This window comes from Macadamia integrifolia, chromosome 10 (genome assembly GCF_013358625.1).
Source record: "Macadamia integrifolia cultivar HAES 741 chromosome 10, SCU_Mint_v3, whole genome shotgun sequence".
NCBI lineage: Eukaryota > Viridiplantae > Streptophyta > Magnoliopsida > Proteales > Proteaceae > Macadamia > Macadamia integrifolia.
In genome coordinates this window covers 15,785,252-15,808,372 of record NC_056566.1, presented here as the reverse complement: position 1 = coordinate 15,808,372, position 23,121 = coordinate 15,785,252, and the positions used below count along the sequence as shown (strand labels likewise).

Sequence of the window (23,121 nt, the reverse complement as noted above, 5' to 3'; positions counted from 1 at the left end):
TTTAAGAATCAGGTCGGATGAGTCAATTTTAATCGATTCAGATCAAAATTGATCTTCCTTTATCTGTTTTCGACAGATATTGTACGAAAAACCTTAACAGATGTCTCAACTATGTCAATTTTGAAACCAATCCAACCTGACCAATCCGAATTCTGATCCCAAGTTTTTAAGCGCTGGTGCCATCTAATTAGTTAGAGCGGGTTGAGAAATGCCACTCTCTTTTCATATCATTTGTTAACTGATTTGGTATGAGTCGGGGGAGTTTTGAGACTTTTGGGGCTGTGTTGTGTTTGTTGGCAGTTGAAAATCAAATGAGATAGGAACGTATTAATTATTGCCTATCTACCAATATACGTCTATATAGGAAGTGCCATGCTTTAAGTGGGTCGTTTGGTTTGGTGCAACTAAATAGTCCCATTGTCCAGTTTTGTCTAAAATGGGTCTCTACTCTAGCTATAGTTGATTTGATCTTTTTTGGTTTGGTGATGTCTATCTATCCAAGAAAATGGTCTGTAGAAGATGCCATCCAGACGGTTAAGACAAGACAGCTCAAACATGCGTCAAAAAAGTCTGCTCTTTCCTCTACGTGGAGTAATATTATGGGAAAATTACTTGATTACCCATTTATGGGTTTCCCTTTACAAAATTATCCATCAAAAATTTCAGTTAACAAAAATACCCAAAATTAGGTTTTTCTCTACAAAATTATCCACTTAAAGTTTAAGTTAACAAAAATACCCAATATTGAGTTTGGGTTTACAAAACTACTCACACAAAGTTTTAGTAATAAAAAAAAATACATGATTATATGTGAAAGACGAAGACTCACTATTTTAGGTAGTTTTGTAAATCAAAACCTGATTTTTGGTATTTTTGTTAACTGAAACTTTGGGTGGGTAGTTTTACAAACCCAAACCCAATTTTGGATATTTTTGTTAACCAAAACATTTTGTGGATAATTTTGTAAAGAGAAACCCAAAAATGGGCAATCATGTAATTTTTCCTAATATTATTATTATTATTATTTTTTGTAATGAGTAATATTATTTTTCAATCCTTGTTGGTATGCTTTGTAAATTCCTTCTTACATCATCCCCGTATAGAAAATTGTCTTCCAATATTTATTACTAGTTGTATCTTTATGACTGTTTGCTTACCACCAACATATCAAGGAAGGCCTTTCTCCACAGGATTAGTTGATAATTTAGTTGGAGGTCTATTTCTTTAAATATTACATATAACAATGAGCTGGTCTACGTGCTTGAATAAAAAATTCCTGCCATGAAGACAACTAGTAGGACACTTGCGGTTGGTATGTGCTAGTAGGATCTCAAGAACCAAGATCCGAGTGGCTGAATTGACTGATGCCATCTCAATTCCGATCAGTCCGAAGCAATCCATCTATAAGCAATTTATATGATTAGGGTAGAATCAGATCCAAATTGAAATCATATCAAAATTAGTTGGACCCAACTTAGATACCAATTCTGCGTTTCAAATCGTTGTTTATTAGCAGTGCATAGGTGTTTCAAGAAAGTCATGGGTTCTAACTCCGCATTTTACATCATTTTCGATTCTCTAATGTTGACCTTATCCAGGAAACCCCTTCTCCCGCTTCCCCATCTTTTCCCTCATTTTGATGGGTTTAGACTGTTTAGTCAAAGTCTCATCAACCATTGTTAGATATGTTAAATAACATGCAATTAAATAGAATAAAAAAAAAAGATTTAAGAGGAAATATCACTCTCCATTTTGAACTATGTCGATATATCAATTTAACTCCACATTTTTTCAAAAATATCATTCATCTCCCTCTAATTTTTTTATCATAATACCTAAACTACATCCTAAACATAAAATACCCATTATACCTTAGTGAAATAAATCCCTCTACCCGGCCCATACCAGGCCTGGTCGGTCAAACCCACTTCCCTTCCCCTTTATCTCTGAACCGAATGGAGAACAAGCTCAGAATTTAAAATTTCCCCATCATCTTCTCCGTTGAAGCGCTGGAGGTCGTGATTGAAGCCCTAGATTTCAAATCGTTGAATTAAAGGTCAAGGTTACTAGCTTCTGGAGCCCTAGATTTTTCCAGTTCTCTCTTCTCATTGTAACTTTTTACGGCTATAAAACGTCAAAGCCGCTGGTTCGCTTCTGTCCACAATCTTCGAAAACAAACCTCTCAAATCACTTGTCAATTTCCACTCGAAATCTCTCTCTTCTCTGGCTTTCTGCTTTCACATTCTCATTTTTCCTTTCGATTTCGATTTCTCTATCTGTAGTTGAGATCTGAGTTGCTGTATAATCAGGATCTTGTCAAGAGCTGATTGATGGCCGGATCACAGGGGAGGAATTCGGGGGAGGGAATAAGAAGCAAGCTCCGACTAGACTGCAGTGGCGAGCTCCGGCATCCATACAGGTTAACCCACCTTCGAATCAGGTATAAGATTGGAAAATCGCAATCCCTCTTCTATCGCCTTTGGTATTGTCGCAGGCGTCGCCCAATCCTAAGCTTGCGGATCGAACGGCTGACGTCAAGTCAAGGGAGGAATTGTCACGCCAGGGTTTTCAATTGGCAGATTGGGAGAAGCCCAGTTTCAAATCCTGGAAGCACCCGGCAGCTCCGTTCCATTACGACCCTTCACCTCCGTTCTCATCCTCGTTTGTCTCAAGAGAGAGAGAGAGAGAGAGAGAGAGAGAGAGATACTCGGAACATGAAACTGAAGAGGATTTATGCTCTGTTTTTTATGAACGATATTTACATCAATTGGATATACTCAATCGAACAATATAAATGGATATCCCAATTCCATACCCATTGGTGGTCCTCTGTTTTTTCTTTGGTGGGATTCTTTCATGGGTTCTGATTCTTTTTCTTTGTTTTTTTGTATTCATTCATTAGATTTGAACCTCGACTTTCAATTCCACGATTTGAAATCTAGGGCTCCAAATCGCAGAGAGAACTGAAAAAATTGAGAAACAAAAACCTAATCTAAGACTCCATTCACGACCTCCAGTGCTTCAATGAAGAAGATGATGGAAAAATTGCTGGTTTTGAGCTTTTCTGCATTCGGTTCAAAAAGAAAAGGGAAGGGGAGTAGGTTTGATCGACCAAGTATGGTAGGGGGGAAGAGGATTTATTTCATTATGGGTATAATAGATTTTTTTATGTTTAGGAGGATAGATTAGGCATTATGAGAAAAAAATTAGTTGACTCAACGGCCAATTCAAATGGTTGAGAAAGTTAAATAGAATCTTTTTGTTTGGGAGAGGGGAGTGATATTTTTTGAAAAGTATGGAGTCAAGTTGATAGTTTAACAGAATGAGGGGGGGAATGATATTTTCTCAAGATTTCATGTAAAATGAGTAAAAATACAGATACATCCATCTAGAATCATAAATGCTATACTCTTTTAAATGTCCCCTTCTATTCGTACACCATCTTTGACCATGGGTGAAGGGAAAGTGCCTCTAAATTAAAATAAAAACCTTGATCTATTTGATTGGGATCTCCCAAAACCAAATTGTTTTGTATCAATAGAGACATTTCCGCTAAATTTCATGGACAATGACAATGAAGTTTGTAAGTATGTGCTTTATGTTTTTTATACCTCTTCTGGATGAGCACTTTGTATGTGTCACAACATTCCACTAACTGCAGAATTTTAAATCGATTAAAGTAAGATTGTCACTGCTGATCAACTCAAGAAAACAACCCTTTCAATATTACTATTATTATGCATTAAAAACAAATAGAGACTAAGATGTTGCATGATAACATGAGTCCTGATCCACATGGAAATCTTGAGAAAACTAAGACCTTTAATTGAACTGGAATTTTGAAGAACAAATTGCTGGGCGTGATCATGGTTGTTAATTACCTCTGTAGGTTAGAATCAGCTGAACAGCATATCCTTTTTTCTGTTGGGTTTGTGATCACCAAAAGAGGTTTCTTAATTGGATGCATGCCCTTCTACCAGATCCTTCTCCCCACCCCAAAAGGAGAAAAAACCAATATTGTATTGTCCACAGCCACAGGACCCCAAGCCAAAGCCATTTATTCTCTACGAAAGCAAAGAATGAACCATAACTTTAGGATCCTTTCAACTGTAAATTTTGTGTCTTCTAGATATATATATATATCTCATATTAATTGCTAATGCATCATTTTATTGGACCAATTGCAAATTATGAGGATACTTGGACATAGAGATGATTTGCCAACCCCATTACTTTTTGAGGATATTTTTTTGCATAGACACAACACCATTCTCAGTTAAATCACGACCCACCATTCGACTTCATGATTCACAATTCTTCATTTCAGTATGCATTCTCAATATCATCTTAACTGAGAATTCCTCCTCCTTATAATATCATGACATCAGAGATAAGATTCTACAGGAAGTACCCTATTTGTCTTTATTTCTTTGGGTGGGGAGATGATGGTTTGAGATTAGAAAAGGGTTAGCTTTTCAAAGTGGCAATAACATGTTCTATGTAACCATGAAGTGGATCCTACTATTTCATGTCACTCAATGTACAGAAGAAGTATATGTTGTAATATAACAAATCAAATGTTATAACCAAGACTCGTGAAAAAAGGACTTGTAACTTTACTTTTTTGTCTTTTTAGTTTAATACTTTTTTTATTTTTTTCTCTTTTAATGAGGATAAAATCCTATTATGTCATATGTCACCTAAAAAATGTGTAAGATAATGACAGAACTTGATAGTGACATAATGGTAAAAATCCCTCTATGGTATAAGTTTATATCCTTAACTTGAAGAACTCTAGAAAAAATAAAGGCAATCAAAAGGAAGTCACAACTTCTAAGTTCATAACTTGGATGTCATCGTCTTCCCTGATTCATTCGTAAAAGTAATCACAAGTAGCTGTCACAGCAGAATCTCCATGAATGAGAGTGAGAGACTCTACTACAATGAAAATTATGGATCTAATCATTAATCAGCATAGTAGCAGATCAATATCCGCAAGCCTCCCAAGGCCATCGCAAAAAGCTAATCTGCCCATTATCTTTCCCAAATCCAAATTCCGGATTGGAGATCACCAACAAGAGTAATAATTATGGATGTAGTAACAGTGTCCACCTATCCTCCTACGAAGAAAGGCTAGCCTTGGAAATGGAATTGGTTGAGCTAGTATGGCTCATACCAAGTTTCATTCAATCTGAATTCTAATTACAAAAAACGGTTCTGTGTTACACACTTGACCTGGAGATGGAGCTACAAAGTACCGCAAACACACAACTTCAGATTGGATATCTCACACTCACTGCCAATACTAGAACAATCTATAGCATTCCTCGCAAATGTTTTTCTGATGAGATCAAAACTGAACAGTTAAATTGACAAAAGCATCATAAGAGAGAGAGAGAGAAGATTATAAACATAGCTTGGCCATGTTAACCATAAATGTAGCATGATCATTACAAGTAGTCTACAAGCCAGTACATCTACAAATGGATACTTGGCATGAGAGCCACACTAACTAAACCATCACAACCTCACCTCTTCCTCACATTTTTTGCTTTAATTACCAAGCAACAACTAAGTTATTCACATGCCGACTCATGTCGCAAAATTGCCTCTACAGCAATACTTCTTGATTGGACATAAATAAGAGATAGGAAAGTGCAATAAAACGCAAAAAAATTCACCTTGATCTATTCAGTTGGGCTGTACAAGGCATCTCTAACATTCTTCTTTCTTGAGTTCTATCTCCCAGCTTGAAAACCGTTTCTGAAAATCTAACTCAAGGCTTTCTTCTTTACTCCTTATTACACAGTTTTACAAAATCCTCTCGAACCCTGAACTGAAAGTCTTATTGTGGGGGTGGGGGGGGGGGGGGGGGGGGGAAAGATATGTGTTGACTTGATCCAGGGGTCAAATGAAAGAATAATATATGTTACTTCTTCAGACTGTTACTTGAGAGGACTTTCTTCCCGTATGGACTTGTCCGTAACGCCGGAACAAAGGGCTTGATAGCCTCTACCAAGGCAGCATGAAGAGCTCCCTATTCAACAGGAAAATGAGGAACCAGATGAGTTTGCAACTGGGAAAATCAGAACCACGTGTATATATACATATATAGAGAGAGAGAGAGAGAGAGAGTGAGAGTGAGCGGCCAATGGGAGCGCACGAGAAAGCATTCCACAGAAGAGTCATTTTCCTTCAAGGGGGCAGGCCGGTCATTTCACCCCCCATGTGTCTGGGCTCAGGGGCCACAATCCCCCACAGAAAACATTTTCCCTATATATATATATATATATATATAGAGAGAGAGAGAGAGAGAGAGAGATTCCAGTATCATCCTACCTTAGACTGATTAAGTGCTGCTTGAATAACATAATTGCCATAAGGGTCCAGCAAGATTTGATCTAATCGTGAGTTATTTATCAGTTCCTTAATGATACGAGGGCAACGCTCTTCTCCAGCGTATTTCAGGCATTTCTCAACCACATTGCTGCTATATTTCTGCATGGAGAGGTATCCATAGTTACCCTCCAGTTGGTCAAGAAGATCAATGGTTGCCCAACGAATCCGAAGTTCAAATACAAACTGTACCACATAATTCCTACAAAATAAAATTGAATGTGAGACAGATTACTAAATCCAAGAAAAACTAGTCTTTTCTGCCACATGAACATGCACAACTGACAGGACCACAATATGCTCAACAGTAACGAAAATAATAGCTAATTCTGGAGATCTGAGATCATAGAAAAAATTCACACAATACAACAACAGAAGAAAGGAAATATAGTGAATACCCAAATGGATCTTGGGCGAGAACAGGAGCATTAGAAGTGATCTCGCAGATCAAATGCCGTCTATGTTCTCCATCAGAAAGGCCAAGGCACTTTTGAAGCACACAGCACCCATGGCGATCTGTGGCAAGCTCAACACAGTGCGAGATTGCAGCTTTAAAGAGAAACTGGAAAACAAAACTCAGAATATCATTCAAACAAGAAAACTAGTCCAATTCCAAAAGGTCTAACCGATCAATTGTAATGAGAGCAGTACTTCTGATTCCTGTGCACGAAGCAAGGAGAATAGAAAGGAATTATGTTCCACCTAATTGTTTGCTGCAATCAAAATGGATCTCTCAAGCAATAACAATGAAGCAATAGTTAACTTCTAATTGCAAAGTGAAACCTGAATAATCCTAACTACTATTCTATTAATGCAATCCACACTGTTTGTGTATAGCATACTGCACACAAATCAACATCATAAAGTATAGAATGCAAATGAATGGAGTGATATAAAGATGATAGGCTTAGAATAAACTAAATATTTGTATAACGAATTCATAGGCAGTAGTTGACAATCAACAATATAAAATACGCGACAATCCTGAGGAAAGACTGAAATTTCAAAGGACTTACCTGGGCATTACAGTACTAGTTATGCAAAAGGAGAGTTTGGTGAAACAAATACAAGCTATTTACAAAACCAGAGTCCAAAGCAATATAGAGACGCAAATATTTCCAATACAACATTTAAATCCAGAGATTACTTATAGAACTTATGATAAAATAAGGGTGTTAATATACATATAGAAGATAACTGAAATTTCCATCCATTAAATAATTTTGTTCTCCCATGTGCAACATTTACACAAGTAAGGATGTTTCCAAGTAAAAACTAACTGTTTTAAAAGAGAGCAATATGTTCCCTAACTTTGAACTGAATCTTTCACCAGTCAATTTGGTGTCAAAAACAAAAAATATCCAAGTCTCTCCCGAGCAGTACGCAAGATGAATGCCAAATTGTTAACTGTGGAGTTATACATGTCGGATTTTTATTATCAGATACAACGGGTCAAAATATTAACATTTTCAGTAACATCCAAAGGTTTTATTTTTTATTTTTATTTTTTACAACCGCCAAAACACACACAAGCAAATGTTTCTGAATCTAAGGGGAAAAAAAAATCACCACACATAATCCTTCACGTATGAAGTTTTTACTACAAGCTCTGCAAGTTGGCCCGACTCAAACCTGTCCAAGCCATAACCAATCATCGAGAAACCGTTCCTTGAGCTCTAACTCTTCTATCTATTTAAGGTCTTTTTGAATCTAGCCATTTTTTTTAATCTCTAATCAATTGATTCTGAAGACAAAACAGGTTTCAATGATCAGAGTTTCTTTGTGCAAATTTCCTCAAATTTGCCTTCATTCATTGTAAGAGAGCCACCATATCTGTAAAATGTGAATCCTTGGTTCAGAACTGTGCCCTGTATCCTATCCTAAATATTCATTTTATTTTCTCAATTTGACATAAAATTAGGTATGGTTTTTCATAAGTCTAATTTTTTCCATACAAATTCTTGTGTAATTTATTTTTTTATTTATTGGTAAGTTCATAATTATATTCTCTAATGATCTGTCATCTCTACAGATGTCAACATGCTTGTTGGTTTGGATAGTCCAACTGAAGGCTATGGTATTGAACATTTGAACTACCCTAAGAATCTACTCATTCACACTTTCTTAAGAGAAGTAAATTTAAGGATATGGTCCACACGGAAATCCATTGGCTTGTCAAGACCATCCTCCTATGATGAACTATAGCAAACTAGGACTTGGGTTATCATTTTTAGCAAGTACTCTAAAGTGTATTCTAAATTGAGGAAGGGAAACTAATTATGCACCAGAAGCTGTGTAAGAAGGGAGACTAATTTTTCCAGCAGCAAACTTATCACTCGCATTGCCAGTCAAGCATTCCTTTCAGGGATTTTGTATGACATGTGTCTCACTTGCGTGAGCACACTATGTCTAAAATGGATGAGTGTTCACAGTACATCCAAGATAAGATTTTTAGAGTTGAGATGCTGTCTTCACGGTTAACACTTTTTGGGTTTTCTTTTTCAATATTTATTTTGGTAGATAACTGAAAATACTTCACTGACAGAACAGAAAAGAGAAGAGAAGGTAGGAAGAAGCAAAGCACATTTAGAAAGGATACTGCTGACAGGAGAAAACATGAGCATTTGAAAAAAATTACAACAGAATGGCAATGAATAATCGTTCCAAACCAGTATATTGCGTCAAGGGTAAAGCACATCATATTTTTTTGAGCTACTAAGTGTCTAGGCGGTACTAATTCTATCAGTTGTAAGTCGTATTTATGTTCTGGTTAGCACCTTCTATTTTTGGCGCTTCATATCACTTCTTTAAGGGCCTCGTCTTGTATAAGTAGCCTCTTCAACACCCTAACAAAAAATTCTTTCATAAAGGGGGAAAAAAATCAATTTTGCTCATTCAATATTTCAAGTCTAGATATATTCATACTTTAAAAACATAAAGGCACCTTTGCTTTGAATACAATGCATGATGCCACTAAAAGCCTTCTTCATTTCACCTATGATATCATTTTAAACATGACACCATGTGCAGGTATCGCATCAATGTCAGATCTATGAAACCAGGACCACCCAGTTTCAATCGCTAGCCCAAGTGTCACCTTTGATAGTTTAAATTAGAAATTAAGGAGTAACAGTAGAACAAAGATAATAAACAGGTATTGAAACAAAAAAGAGAGATTATAAAGTAAAATTCAAGTGTATGCAAAACTTGACCATGAAGTAGCATCTCTTTAATACAATGCATTGTAGATTTTAGAATATTACTTGTGAGGACCTTCATTTAATATTGCATTATTTTCATATTGGTACCTGTTGAATGTTCCGTTTAATGGTAAAACAAGTTTAATAATACGTATGGATTAGTAGATAAATCTTGATAACCTGGAAGTTGTACATTCAGCTTTTAATATGATGGATGCGTAAAAGCTTCCCAATTTTCCGCATCCAATTTAGCACAGAACTCATAAAGCAATACTCAAGGTTAAGGGTAATTACATCCAACTTCCAAACATATTGAAATTTTTTTATAAGTGGCAAGTTAGCACATATCTGCAGCTTAAGTCCATATGTAGAGATGGATTAAACAGTTTCTCTGTTGTATCTTTGTAGTCCACAGTTCCATAAATTATTTGATTTACATCATGTCATGTGGAATTTAACCTTATTACCAGAATTACCTACTAAATGCGCCAGTCCAACCCCCATGACCAATATGAGTACAAGCCACAACCTGGATTTGAGTAGTTTCTTCTCTGAATTGTTAACCATATTCCAAATTTACTTAAGTATATCCTACACTCAATTTGATTGATTATCTTAAACCCTTGCAAGTTCCAATTCCAACAACCAAACAGAGCCTACACTGTAGGTCCTCAAAACTTCATTTTCCGTAGAATCATTTAGTAAGAAAACTCCCTTCCTGAAGTACCACATCCCATGTGTACCTCAGACCTTATTCAACTATTAGCAAAGAAAAATATTGCAAGAACAATGTTCAGTAAACAACCAAGTCCATTTTCCCTATTGCTACACTTATGACAAATGAGAGGATTCCCTGTGGTAGTTTACTCTTTTGGATTCATAATGGACTGCTCAAATATGCATCAAGAAATCCAGCCAAGAAATGAGATGCCTTCAGGACGTGGCAGATGTTTTATGCAAGCCAATAGCAAACAAAGGTTTTAGTTTCTGGAGTGTCATTGAAGATTTGGGGGGACTCCTGGCACCTAGGTAAGCATAAATTTAGTTTGATTTCTTAAAGTTGTAAGCAATCAATGAAAGAATCAGCAAAGTGTTAACTTATATTCAAGTATTATGACAAAAATTGATTAAAACAGAAACAAATCTATTTAAATATGATGGTAACTATCCTCAATTTTATTCATAAATGGAAACCCCTAAAGTGAAAGGGTTTTCCTAAAAAAAATTCAAGTTCTTAGGTATAACATCCTTCTGTTAGGGTGGGGAAATTATTTAGTTCCTTTAATGATAACATCTTCTTTCCATTTTGATTAAGACGTTCTTTCAAATTCAAGGGGGGAAAGGAAGGAAAAATAATTATGTTTAAAAATCACCCTGTTTATCTGATACTAATGTCTATGTTACAAATCTTGAAATTATGCCTACATGCTCAGGATATTCTTTGACTCCATCAGAATAAAGGAACTTCTTCCATGAAGTCTCAGGGGCCTCAGGGAAGACAAAATAACCCATGGAACCCATTTTCGCATTTAGCAAATGAGATATTAGAAGTAATATTATATAAAAGCTTAAGATATCTTTTATCAACATGCTCACAGAATAAGAAGGATAGTATATTGGCTATAAAAGGCATACTCATACATGGGAAGTGGCTCTTGAAAGCAGTTCTTATGTTTTCTAACATTATTGCAAATTCTTAATGATTAGGTAATCCAGAAGCGTGTGACAGGGAAGGTTCTGCTATCTGGATGGTCTGGGGAAGGTACGTTGGAGGCCCCATGTACACCTATCTTCACCTCCTAGTTTAACATGGGTTGAGAGTTACTACTACATATGATCTACTCTCAGGACTCTATCCATTTATTGACTAATATTCAGAGATTTGTCAGATAAATGTTTGGCTTTGTTGTTTGGGTGCTGCTGAATCTGTATCTCACCTTCTAATGCATTGTCCCTTCAATTTTAATATACGGATGGTGGCAGAGATGAGGATGGCATGGTTAATACCATGATCTCTCTTTTTTGGGTTAGTTTGGTGTTTAAAGGTGAGGCATGGGAAGCAAAGGCTTTTAGGAAGGAAAACTTTAGTCCCTAGGCACAGGGTGGCTCTTTAAGGCTAGGAAAAGATGTTGTCCAGGTGGATGCTGGTAAAGTATTCTACAAACAATAGAAGAGACTGGAAACTGCTTTCATCTTTAATAAACCTTGCTGCCTCATCAAAGAAAGAAAAAAATGGTCCTCATAAGATGTTGGTATTTGGAAATAATAAATATATTGTCCTACTGAAGAAAACATGATGGAGCAGAAAATACACAATATATGAAAGAAGTTATACCTAATAAGATCAGTACCCAAGCATCTAAAGTTTTACAAGCTTTCGCCAGTATGAAGTTTCTCAATTATCTTGAAATTATACTTAATCACCTTAATAAATACAATTTCCAGCCACAAACTTGAGAGATAACCATCACAAATGTACTGATGTAAACAAGTAAGCCTTTAATAGATTCGTAGAGCATAAAGGATGTGTAAAATAAGTTGTCGTTACCTCACTATATTCGGGCATTAAGTACTGCAAGCAGCGCTGCGCAACATGATTACCATTCATATCTTTTATCAAAAGCACAATACCAGACTTCAGAGAGGAAACAATCATTGAAAACTGCTCAGGAGTCTTAATGGTCTCAATAATCTTCTGTACAGCTCGAGTACTGTCTCACAGAATGGAACTGGAATGAGAAGAAAAACCCTAATGCAACTAAATATAATAAGAAATAAACTTAAAATACCAAGAAATAAAAGCGTGAAGAAAAATACATACCCATGCATGTCACACGAAATTCTAACAAGGTCACCAGGTTTTCTTGTAATTGCATGAATGATCTGCCTTCTCTGATCATCATCACACACTTCAAGCAGCTTCTGGACTAGGTAGTTTCCAAAAGGATCTGTCATGAGTTCAACAATGTGGCCGATTATCTCAACAAAGATTTTTTCAACATCTTCTATAGTACCCTCAGCGAATTTCCTTTGCAAGAAGCGACAACCATGTTGATCTTTTGCCATAAGGTATATTCTTCCAGTAACCTCATCCATGGAATTATATCTTTGAGTTAGTGGCGTCAGATTATTATTTCCGATGTCCGCGGTACCAGTGGATGAACCTCGTGAGCTCCAACCATCAAGCAGGAAAGATCCCTCATTTAGAATGGATGTGTGGTGGAAATGACCATTTCCATTTGCGAGGGCTCTCCCATTGGCATTACTATAGTTCAGAGATTTATGTCTATCAGATCCTGGCTTGATAGCTCTTATTGGATTCAAGCCATGTGATCTTGTTAGAATCTTCTCTGGAAAACTATGTTTCGCCACTTTGTCCATAACTGGGACTGTTTCAATGTCTTTAGTAGCAAGTGCAGGACAATTACGTTCCAAACCGCTTGCATATATCTGTTTCTGGCCATGTGCAAATGGACAGCTATCACCCCTCCCACAAGACCCCTGAGTGTAGTGAGGGCATACACCATTGCCAATAAGAGTGAGATCTGATGAATTCAAATAAGGCTGTCTCAGGTTCCTAGCCATAGACCCAAGTGTTGAATTCCCATTTGCTTGTATTGAAAGGTGAGACTCTGATCCCTGATACCCAAGATGTTGCAAATAGAGGTACTGTTGATGCATCCTACGATACCGCTCTTCTTCCATATGCTGCAAAGTGAGAGGGGAGCGGCTCATGTGCTGTGCCTGCAACTGATATGGCATCACTGGGAATTTGACTCTAGGGACAGGATTTGATAGAACCTGAAAAGCATGCATTCCATGAGCTAATGGTATAGGTGCAGAGTACATTGGAAGGCTCAGTAATTGCTCCCCTAGGTCTCCAGATAAATTATCAAATAGTTGACAAGAGCCGGGATTCTTGATCTGTGCACTTAACTTATTGACCCCATTTGATGTGGCAGTCACCATATTCACGCCACTCGAAAGAGGTTTCTTTAAGCAGTTTGGATACTGCCCCTCAAGTACAAATGTGCAATTTTGTAATGTTTTATAATTGACATTCTGAAGACTTCTTGGTGATTCCAATGTCACTCCATCTTTGAAGCTCAATTCTGCAAATGCAGATGTCAAGGATTGGTCATGTTGAAAACTCGGGTCCAACCGATCAATATTGTTGATAGGTGAATGGCGGTTGCCTTTCTTTGCAGTTAATTTTCCTCCATCCATAATACCATTAGCCTGAAGACTTTCATCAGCTGAACCTTGAGAGGAATTCACACATGTGGCACTGGGTCTTTCAAAAGACAATACAGGACAGAAAGCAGCATTACTGCCTTGGTTCGCCGCCTGGGACGCCTGGTAGAAGTTAGTAAAAGTTGCAGGTGAAGAATTTTTCCTATCTCCCTCTTCCAAAGGGTTCCTTTCCGAATTCGCTGAGGAATTGGGATGCCTGGATTCCTCAGGATGTGGATTTACAGAAGTTGCATTTGGAATCTCACACAGAAGCATCTCAAATTCGTCAAAGTCCTGCTGCTCAGTCTCTCCTCCCATCTTCTGAATGGAAAAAATATAGATACCAAATTATGCTGCGGAGCCTCTACTCGGCAATGCAAATACAAGGAAGAGCCCTGCAACGCAGCGAAACTGACTCAAGGTGTGGCATTGAAGTAAATTACTGTAAACACAAGCAAAATCCACAAACTTTACAGAAACCCAATAACGGTAATGTCATCTAAGTTACAGAAACCAATAACGGAAATGTCATCTAATTCATTCAAAAACGTAAAAACCCTCACTAATACGAGAACTGACACTCACACTGCAAAAGAGTATGTACTTACTAACGTTTCTTTTCTACTAACGTTTCTTTTCTAAGAGAAATAAATAGACAACACAAAAGCATGTGTAAAATTCATGACTTGGAAAAAAAGAAAGCCTGAATATGATAGTTACTGAAAACCCAGTGAAACCTTAGTGTGGAAACTCATCGTCCAATTCTCCCAATCCACAGAAAAGCCCATTACAACCTAGAGGTACAATCACAATGCACCAGTCAACACCAACAGATTCCACGAGAGAAAAACGATCAATGCAGAGAATCCAATCCCCAAAAAACCAAAGCAAAGCCCTCATAACCACGATCATCACCGTCAAACAGGTTACCAAGACGTCATTCCTCGAATTCTTCAACAGAAAGAGAGGGGAAAGAAACCGGAATTTTCCCCAATAATTCAGAAAGCCCAACTGAATTCAATCAATCCAGGAAACGTAACAAACCCCCTAAAACCCTGATCATCAAAAACCACACCAAACATAGCAAAAAAAAAAAAATTCATAAATCCCCACATAAAGTATCCATAAGAACTAAAACCCAACACTATCAATGAAAGGAATGGAACAGAGTCCATTGCTAGATAAGGAGGAAACCTTGAGATATAGATAAATAGATAGAAAAAAGATAAAAGAAAATAACAAACAATGTAACCATACGTCAATGGAGACGTACCAGGAACGGAAGCGCCGGCATTAGTGAGAAGAGGTATCCATTTGGTTAAAAAGGAAAGGGGAAAGAAAAAAAAATAAAGCTCTGGTGTATTTGCAATGACAGAGAGAAAGGGGGGAGAGATGGTGGGGTGTTTTGGTAAATTGAGAGAAATGCAAAGGGAATGAAGATGGTGTTGTACTGTTGGTAAGGTCAGGAAGAGAAGTGGCGAGGGAGAGAAGGAGAGGTTGGTTTTCAAAAGGAAAGAAGAGAGAGAGACAGAGCTACCAACTTACATAGGAGAAAACCAATGCCAATTGCCAAATCACATAATAAGAGTACATGCATGAGATGAATGGTTTCCTTCTTTGATGTCTATTCCCCTACTTTTTTTTTTTTTTTTTTTTTTTTTTTGTCCCAATAGATCGGAATTGTACCCGGCTGATATGTATCGGTGTCAATGATATGATAAATATATATATATATATATATATATATAATTTTTTTTTAATCGATTGTACTGACCTATATATGTTTGTTTTTTGAAGTTCTGTCTGATCTTCGACCAATACAACCCAATACTAAACCTAAACATATTAGTATCGACACTCCTTTCCTCTTCTAAAGTGACCCCTCTACCCCTTGGGAATGATTTTGTTTTTGTTTTCTTTTTCTTTTTCTTTTTCTTTTTCTGGGCAATGTAAGTTATACATACAGTTTCTCATACTTTTTATCCCATTATGAAAGGAGTAGGGAAAATGTTTTCTGTCTCTCTCTTCTCCCCTACTATGAAATGATTTTTCTGCCCTTAACATGTTTTCAAACAAAAAACTCTATCACAATGAAAAAAATCTTACACATAAGAAATCATACCAGTGGTTAAGTTAAAGGATGGATCATTCGTCTAATGGTTTGGAAGCTTGGATGAAGCATGGGACACGATTCTTCATCCTCTTCCCATTCATGGAGAATAGTTAGCACCCTTCATGGGTATTTCACCCATCCTTGGCGTAAAATATAAACTCACTTAAAAGAGCTATTTGATAGTTAAAATGAAAATAGAAACCCTTGAATGAAAAGGGAGAGATATTCGGTTGAGTTAGTTAGGGAAGTAGAGGAATTTTCGAAACCAACCAGTGTTGTTGACTCTTTACTATTGTTGCTAAAATATTTGACACTTAATAGGAGTAAAATGTTAATACAGTCCACCAATATTCTAAGAATATACTGATTATTCTTTAACGTATCCATCTAAAATTTCTATCATGGATAAAAGTATTTGTATCATATTGGCTGTATCGATCTTGTTGAAGACCAATAAATATAATACCAATACCAGTTGATGGTATCAATTAATCTGACACAAGCGTCGTCTTCTAGGGCCCATTTGATAACGTTTCAAGAAACGTATTTCTGTGTCTAGAAATGGAACAAAAAGCGTTTGATAAAACTGTTTCGTTTAACTTGTTTTCAAAAATAGAAATTGAAATTTCTACCTATTTATGGTTCAAGAAACGACCCAGGTTGTTTCGCCATTTCTGGAAACGACTCGTGGCCATCGACTTCCAGAAACATGACTTATCAAACACCTTCAATTCCATTTCTGTTTCTAGAAACGAAAATTTATATTTCTACGATTTCTAGAAATAGAAATGATAGAAATGTTATCAAAAGGGCCCTAGTCTTTTTAAATTTCACCCAATTCTGAACCTATATCTATAACCTTGGTCTCTATCTTGCTTATTTATTTATTTTTCTTGGTTGAATTGTGGTATGGGTAATGATCAAAGGAAGAGGTTATTCAACAGAGCACTTTCGTGCTCAAGAGGGTTGTGGATCCAACTCAGTCCATGATTGCTTGCGCTTGTATCTCAGGCTTAGAAATTATTATACCAGTCTAGTCCAGTCAACCAACTTCCATTTAAGTTTTAACTCATCTCCCCATTTGATATAAAACAAACAGTTTAATTAACAAATCGAACCAGTCAACAAAACGGTTCAATTCATCTAACAAAAAAAAAACACAACACATAGACTAACCGCACCTAGCCGGCCATTCTGGTGAATTGGATGAAGGTACACGTAGTGGACACAGGTGCGCGGGTCGGGTGCTCCCAAAACACTTGGTTACCAAGCTAATAAGTGACAAACCAATAACTACAGACACCATATAAATCTCAATGAATGACAAAAAATAAAGTACTCAAAAGTGAAAAAGGGCAGCAAGGCTTTTTCACCAACATGAGAGTTAATGGGAATATTAGTCCATGCAACGATAGGTGGGATTTTTGCCTTTTATGAAAAATGAGACGGTCATTTTACCCTAATATGTCTTAAGTAGAAGGGTTACACTATCTTTTAGGCTTCTTTTTCTCATAATGAAATTATCTATTTTGTTCTTAATCCCAAATTTCGCAAAAGAAGGTAAATGGTAGCAAAAGGATATTACAAATCTATAATAACCAACTCAGTTGCAAACAAAATTTACCATAACACACATTATTTAAATTGCACTTGAAAATTTTGCCTCTTCATAGTTTAATGTTATTAAGCATGGAGGAAAACAAACTAAAACTATATATAATATATTTTCTAGTGTTTTTAAAATTTTCCCATGAAAAAAATCCATGTTTTTGAAGAACCTAGTATGCATAGCCTGATTGCCAACTTAAAATCACATTTAAATTGCTTTTAACACTCAAACCTCATATATATATATATATATATATTCTATCATCTTCATTAATTCTCTTAGGATAAAAAATATGTTGTGATCTCCCAATAATATATGTCTCTCTTCAATCATTGTGATTGTGAGCTTTAGGGTTACAACATCCATTTCTCAAGAGTAGAACTCACATTGAGAATGCTAGCAGCTGGAACATAAAATTAAGTGATCGTCTAAACCAGCTGAATACCGTGGGACTACATTTATGGGGTATTGTGATTTTAAGGTCCCTAACATATATTATACACAGGCTCCCATATCTATGACTATGAGAAGTTGAGAACCCTCCTCAGCAACTAGAGCTTCTTCTCTCTCAAAAGATAATTCCATGGATATACAGATACAAGTTATCACCTTTGTCAACATAACAGGTCTTTTTTTAATTTGGGTCGTCGTTGTTGAATTCTTAGGGTGAAGAGAATTGAGAAAGAAATGCACAAATTACAATATATATATATATATATATAGAGAGAGAGAGAGAGAGAGAGAGAGAGAGAGAGGCCAGGAAAGAATAATTAATATTCAGATCGATGTGTGTATATCCTCCTGCTTGATAATGCCAATATTAGTGAAGTATAGAACCATATATATATATAGCCTGTACGTACCCCTGTGGCCCTGTTGAAGCTAATTGCAGTACTCAAGAGTCTGATCAAGCCTTATTGAAACATAACTACTGACGAGATAAGGCAGTTGTACTCAAGAGTCTGATCAAGCCTTATTTCATCTTTACTGATCATGAAGGGTTTGATGAGAATTAAGATAAGCCCTGATGATGAGATCGAGGGTGCAGATTGAGGTAGCTAGCTAGCAAGAGAAGACATCATCTAGCTAGGAGCCTGGGAGTTGGGTGTTATTTTGATCACCAAAGAATTGTGTGTACAAATTATACTGGTTGTTGACCCTTGAAGTGGAATTAGAAGCTTCTTCATCATGTTGAGTAGAAGAACCACCTTGCTGTTGTTGATGATGAGGATGATGCGTGTGTTCCCCTTCGCAGATGATTTGGATGTTCGTTGGGTTGGAGGCAGACCACTCCACTCGCTTCTTGGCTTTGCAGTTCTTCTTCTGGCACTTGAAATAGCTTCTATATATATTTTTATATAAATAATTCAAAGAAAATTAATCAATATTATGAGATCGACGACTACTTAATTTGTATAGTAAATCTGTAAATGATCATATTAAATTAATTATTTTAATTTTTTAATTAATAAATAATGCAGCTAGCTAGTTACCTGGTTTTCCCTATGTTCTTGATGAACTTTTGGCCATATTTTTTCCAGTCATACCCATCTGCTTGGATCACCATTACTGTGTTTTCTGTTTCTCTCACTCCCTCTTCTCTAAGCCCTTCCTCGGCATCGTCCCTAAAAGAATCTCAGGACCAAATCAAAGAATGAATTTATCATTTCATGCATGACATAATATGATCACAATTCACACAAATCCATCCATATAAAAGGAATTAGGCACACTTCTGACTCGTGATATCTAGAGAGAGAGATGCAAGCATGATAGTAATCAGATCTCGACTAAATTGTTTTGGATTTGTACCTAACAAATACAAAATTAACATATATGGGTACAAGGTACAGCCACTGGATATATATATATATATATATATGAGGCCCACTAGAAAAAGCGAAAGAAACACAAACACAAACATTATGCATGTTGGGAAGGTTGAAGTGATGCTCATTCATATCATCATCATCATCATCATCATCTTCTTAATGATCATGATGTTGACTTGGTTGTGATTGTATGGTATATATCTGGATAAGGAGAACAATAAGCATGAAATTAGGTATATACATTCTAAAATATACCATGAAATTAGGTAATGCAGTTTTAAGCCTGGCCAATTAAATACACATGTACATATATACAATTCAGCAAACATGGACATGCCATATACCCAAATGTGTGCGCACATTTATATGATACATCCCCCATATAATCATAGAAGATCCACAAATATCAGGCTATTTATTGTCAGAAAAAAATAGATTCTGGGTCTAGATTTTTTTTTTTTTTTTATTAATTTTTTAAATATACATTCGCAATAGATTCTATGTCTAGAAACCTGCTAAAAAAAAAAAAAAAAAAAATAGAGAAGAATCCGGAGATTTCATCAAAATGTGTTGTTGACCCAGAATCTATCAAGAGAATGCATGACAAACACAGCTTGAATGACTCATCAAATCCCTTTATATCTATCCATCAAACCTTAGCTCTCGTAGCATCCACATATGCATGTGTGCATCATTAATAAATAACACTGCAACCTATGAGATCCGTGGAGGTAAAGGGGAGGAGGGGAAGTAAAACTATCTAGGAGATCGAGTCAGCTGTGAAAATTGTTAATTATTAGTTGCACACTAACCCTAAAGTACTCAACACTAACAGTAGTACTGGATTTATGTAATCTTCCTCCCAGAGCATATACAGCATCATCAACTACTCGAAAGAGCCAAGAGAGAAGATCCTAATCATAGAGAACTAGATCGAAACCCCATCCTTACATACATGCTCACATACATATAACCAAAGACACAAAAAATAGAAAAAAAAAAAAAAAACCAAGAAACAAACATACCCATAAAGGAAGAAGGCTTGATGAGCGGTTTGGGATCGCCCTAACACAGAATATAAGAAAATCCCAGTTCGATTTTCTGATTAAATTCTATATGAAACTAAAAAGCTGGAAATAAAGTGCAGAGATTAAGCAGAAAGATGAAGGCATACAGAGGGGCGCCTCTGGTTGAAGGAGGGTTAGCCATGGAGGATACTCTTCTCTTCTTTTCTTCAAAACAAGAAGAACCCACCTGTAAAACAGCAAAAACAAGAGAGAGAGATGTATTTGTCGGCACTGTTATGTTTCTGTGATGGTGTTGGGCTTCTTATCACTATCTTTAATGAAACAAAAAAAAATATATAGGGAATAAACGGTGAAGTGAGAGAGGGTTATAGGGCCGGCCAGGCCTCATGAAGAATTGGGGACAGAGACCAATAAGGCATTTAACCCCACCCAAAAAACAAGAATTTAAGAAAGAAAAAGAAAAAGGCCGCTGGGCTGCGAGGCTGCGACAGACATAGGACACGTACGCCTTTCGTGACGTGTATATGATGACGTCAATGGATTGGGTGCATTCCACCCTAACCCTACTTGGAGAGTTTTGAAAATTACTGGCATATCTTACCAACAAAGAAAATTACTGGCATATGCATGCGGCTGCTGGCATGGTTACATGTTACATGTTACATGTGACATGTTATCATGTCGTCGTCGTCGTCATTAGACCCATTACCGTATTACTTCGTACGGCTCTAGTTGAAAGCGAGCGAGCGAGCGAGTTAGTTGGTTTTTAAAATCTCGGTTAGATCATCCGATCCAATTAATTAATCGCGGTTGGTTGAACCATGGTTAGTTACATCCAATTACTCTCATTAAAAGGTAGGGTTAGTTAGAGGTGTAATGTAATGTAAACTGGGATGAAATTAAATGTACGGGCCAAACAGAACCAATCTTAATTGTCATCTTCATTCTTTTGGCTTATCGATCAATTAATTGGAATCGACTCTGACCAAAATTAAAATTTCCAGTTCCAGTTGATTATCAGGCCGACCAATCTCAGATGGTTGAGGGAGGGTCTTCTAGCTAGCTTCATATATTCATATACAACATATAATAACAATGACCGTCAGATCATCTCATTGTCCCAATTTTGCACCAACTTCAGATCCTGGACATGGACAATCTATATAATAATGAGAATACAAAAAATTATCCAATGATTAGGTAGTGTCATCTTAGTTGTTGTGAAAAGATATAAATGGTCTTTTGATTTAATTCGTAACATCCTAGTTGAAAATAATTCCTTTTTTTATTTTTTTTCTTCATTAATTCATGTAGAGGCCTTGAGGGCACATAAACAACAAAGATGGGAGCCCAAGAGTATGGCCAGGGACAGGGTGGCGTCCAGCTCCGAAACAAGAGGGCGGTTAGGGGAAGGGGAGTCAAGGAGGAAGAGTTACAGGATGCATGTCACACATCTGATGGGGAGAGAGTCTAACGAGCAACCTCTTCCAAGGACTTAGGTCAGCATATTTTTCCCTCTACTATAAAAAGGTCTTGGATTCTTGTGAATCATTTCATCATCTTAATGCATCATAGATTTAAGAATGGAAAATCAAATTAATTATTTTTATTACAGACAATATTGCAAACCTTTTCCCTTGATAGAAAAAGATGTAGTAGCGAATGATAAAGGGTCCTTGTTCTTGTGATTTAATTTGTAATGTCAAAATAGGCAAGGGAACTTGGCTGCTTGTGCCCTCTATGTCCAAACACAGCTGTGAAAATACCCAATGCACATGGAACAATTGCATGTGTCTAGACGTGGGGACTACTAGACGGACAATGTTTTTTCTCCCTTTTAAAAATTTGATAAAGTTAAATAAATTGTAAAAATTATCCATGTAACAATAGAAGTTGATGTTTCTGAAAACCACAATACAAATTTGAATTCTCTTTTTTTTTTTTTTTTTTTTCTGTTAATCTAAACCATCTATTCCCACTCAAATATGGGAGAGTGCACATGCATAAATCTATAGAACCTATACACATGCATGAACATATACATGATGTGTGCCAATAAAATAATGGGTATTTGATTTGAAGGATTGAGTTCCCTGCTCAAATGCACAGTATAAGCTAACATTTCTTATGTCTATCTCTCTCCTCCCACAATAAGGGGTAGACATGTCATTTTATAGGAGAGAGGAGAGAGATAGGCATAGGGAGAGACTAGTGTACGGTATGCAACCCATCAGCATTTTTCTTTTTGTTTGATGAATAACCTGGCAGCATCATTTCTCCCATAAATTAAATACATTAATAGTTGCAAATTATTTTCATATTGTTTAAAAATATTATAAAAATGACAAAAGCAAGGCCAATCCGATTCCCACCCCGCATAAATCCGGGCAAAGACCAAGCCTTGGGTAAGATATCCCAACCTGACCTCAAGCCAGGGCCTAGCCCTTGGGACCCTATGTTGGGCTTGAGTTTTCAAAAACCTGGCCTAACACAGCTCCATTGTACCCCTAATTACATACCTTTAACTTTACAGTTTAGATTTCTACCCAAAAAAAAAAACTTCGACAGATTAGATTGCCACACCTTTAAACTTAACAAATTAGATTGCGAGGAAATACATTTCTTTGAAGTAGCAAGTCATCTGTTAATGGGGTTTTCTTATTTACACCCCTTAAGGTGTCAAATAATTTACAAACTCATCATTTTTTCC

At 36.5% G+C, this 23,121-nt stretch overlaps 2 protein-coding genes across 5 annotated transcripts; both read right to left on the bottom strand.

Annotated features, from left to right (window-relative positions):
• Positions 1 to 5,404: 5,404 nt before the first annotated feature.
• Positions 5,405 to 15,424, bottom strand: LOC122090970. Of its 2 annotated transcripts, XM_042660748.1 has the most exons (7): positions 15,103 to 15,424; positions 14,567 to 14,884; positions 12,418 to 14,224; positions 12,145 to 12,307; positions 6,795 to 6,958; positions 6,340 to 6,598; positions 5,405 to 6,037 (listed from the first exon to the last, which is right to left on the bottom strand). In XM_042660748.1, exons 3-7 carry the CDS (start codon positions 14,145 to 14,147, stop codon positions 5,930 to 5,932), a joined length of 2,424 nt encoding a protein of 807 aa, XP_042516682.1. In that variant the 5' UTR covers positions 14,148 to 14,224; positions 14,567 to 14,884; positions 15,103 to 15,424; the 3' UTR covers positions 5,405 to 5,929. The 2 variants fall into 2 exon arrangements, with proteins under 2 accessions (XP_042516682.1, XP_042516681.1); XM_042660747.1 differs by lacking the exon at positions 14,567 to 14,884.
• Positions 15,425 to 18,305: 2,881 nt separating this feature from the next.
• On the bottom strand, positions 18,306 to 20,713 carry LOC122092139 (probable WRKY transcription factor 58). Of its 3 annotated transcripts, XR_006144119.1 has the most exons (4): positions 20,558 to 20,703; positions 20,409 to 20,448; positions 19,045 to 19,176; positions 18,306 to 18,893 (listed from the first exon to the last, which is right to left on the bottom strand). XR_006144119.1 is itself a non-coding variant. In XM_042662467.1 (3 exons), exons 1-3 carry the CDS (start codon positions 20,590 to 20,592, stop codon positions 18,638 to 18,640), a joined length of 423 nt encoding a protein of 140 aa, XP_042518401.1. In that variant the 5' UTR covers positions 20,593 to 20,713; the 3' UTR covers positions 18,306 to 18,637. The 3 variants fall into 3 exon arrangements, 1 of the variants encoding a protein (XP_042518401.1); XR_006144118.1 differs by lacking the exon at positions 20,558 to 20,703 and having other exon boundaries at positions 20,409 to 20,546; XM_042662467.1 differs by lacking the exon at positions 20,409 to 20,448 and having other exon boundaries at positions 20,558 to 20,713.
• Between the last annotated feature and the right edge of the window lie 2,408 nt (positions 20,714 to 23,121).

Coding starts and splice junctions, on each gene's coding strand:
- LOC122090970 (XM_042660748.1), bottom strand. CDS start 14,147: ATGGGAGGAGAGACTGAGCAGCAGGACTTTGACGAATTTGAGATGCTT. Junction 12,308..12,417: donor ATTTCGTGTGACATGCATGG/GTATGTATTTTT, acceptor TCTGTGAGACAG/TACTCGAGCTGTACAGAAGA. Junction 6,599..6,794: donor CTCGCCCAAGATCCATTTGG/GTATTCACTATA, acceptor TTTATTTTGTAG/GAATTATGTGGTACAGTTTG.
- LOC122092139 (XM_042662467.1), bottom strand. CDS start 20,592: ATGGCTAACCCTCCTTCAACCAGAGGCGCCCCTCT. Junction 19,177..20,557: donor TCAACCAGAGGCGCCCCTCT/GTATGCCTTCAT, acceptor AGATTCTTTTAG/GGACGATGCCGAGGAAGGGC. Junction 18,894..19,044: donor AAGAACATAGGGAAAACCAG/GTAACTAGCTAG, acceptor AAATATATATAG/AAGCTATTTCAAGTGCCAGA.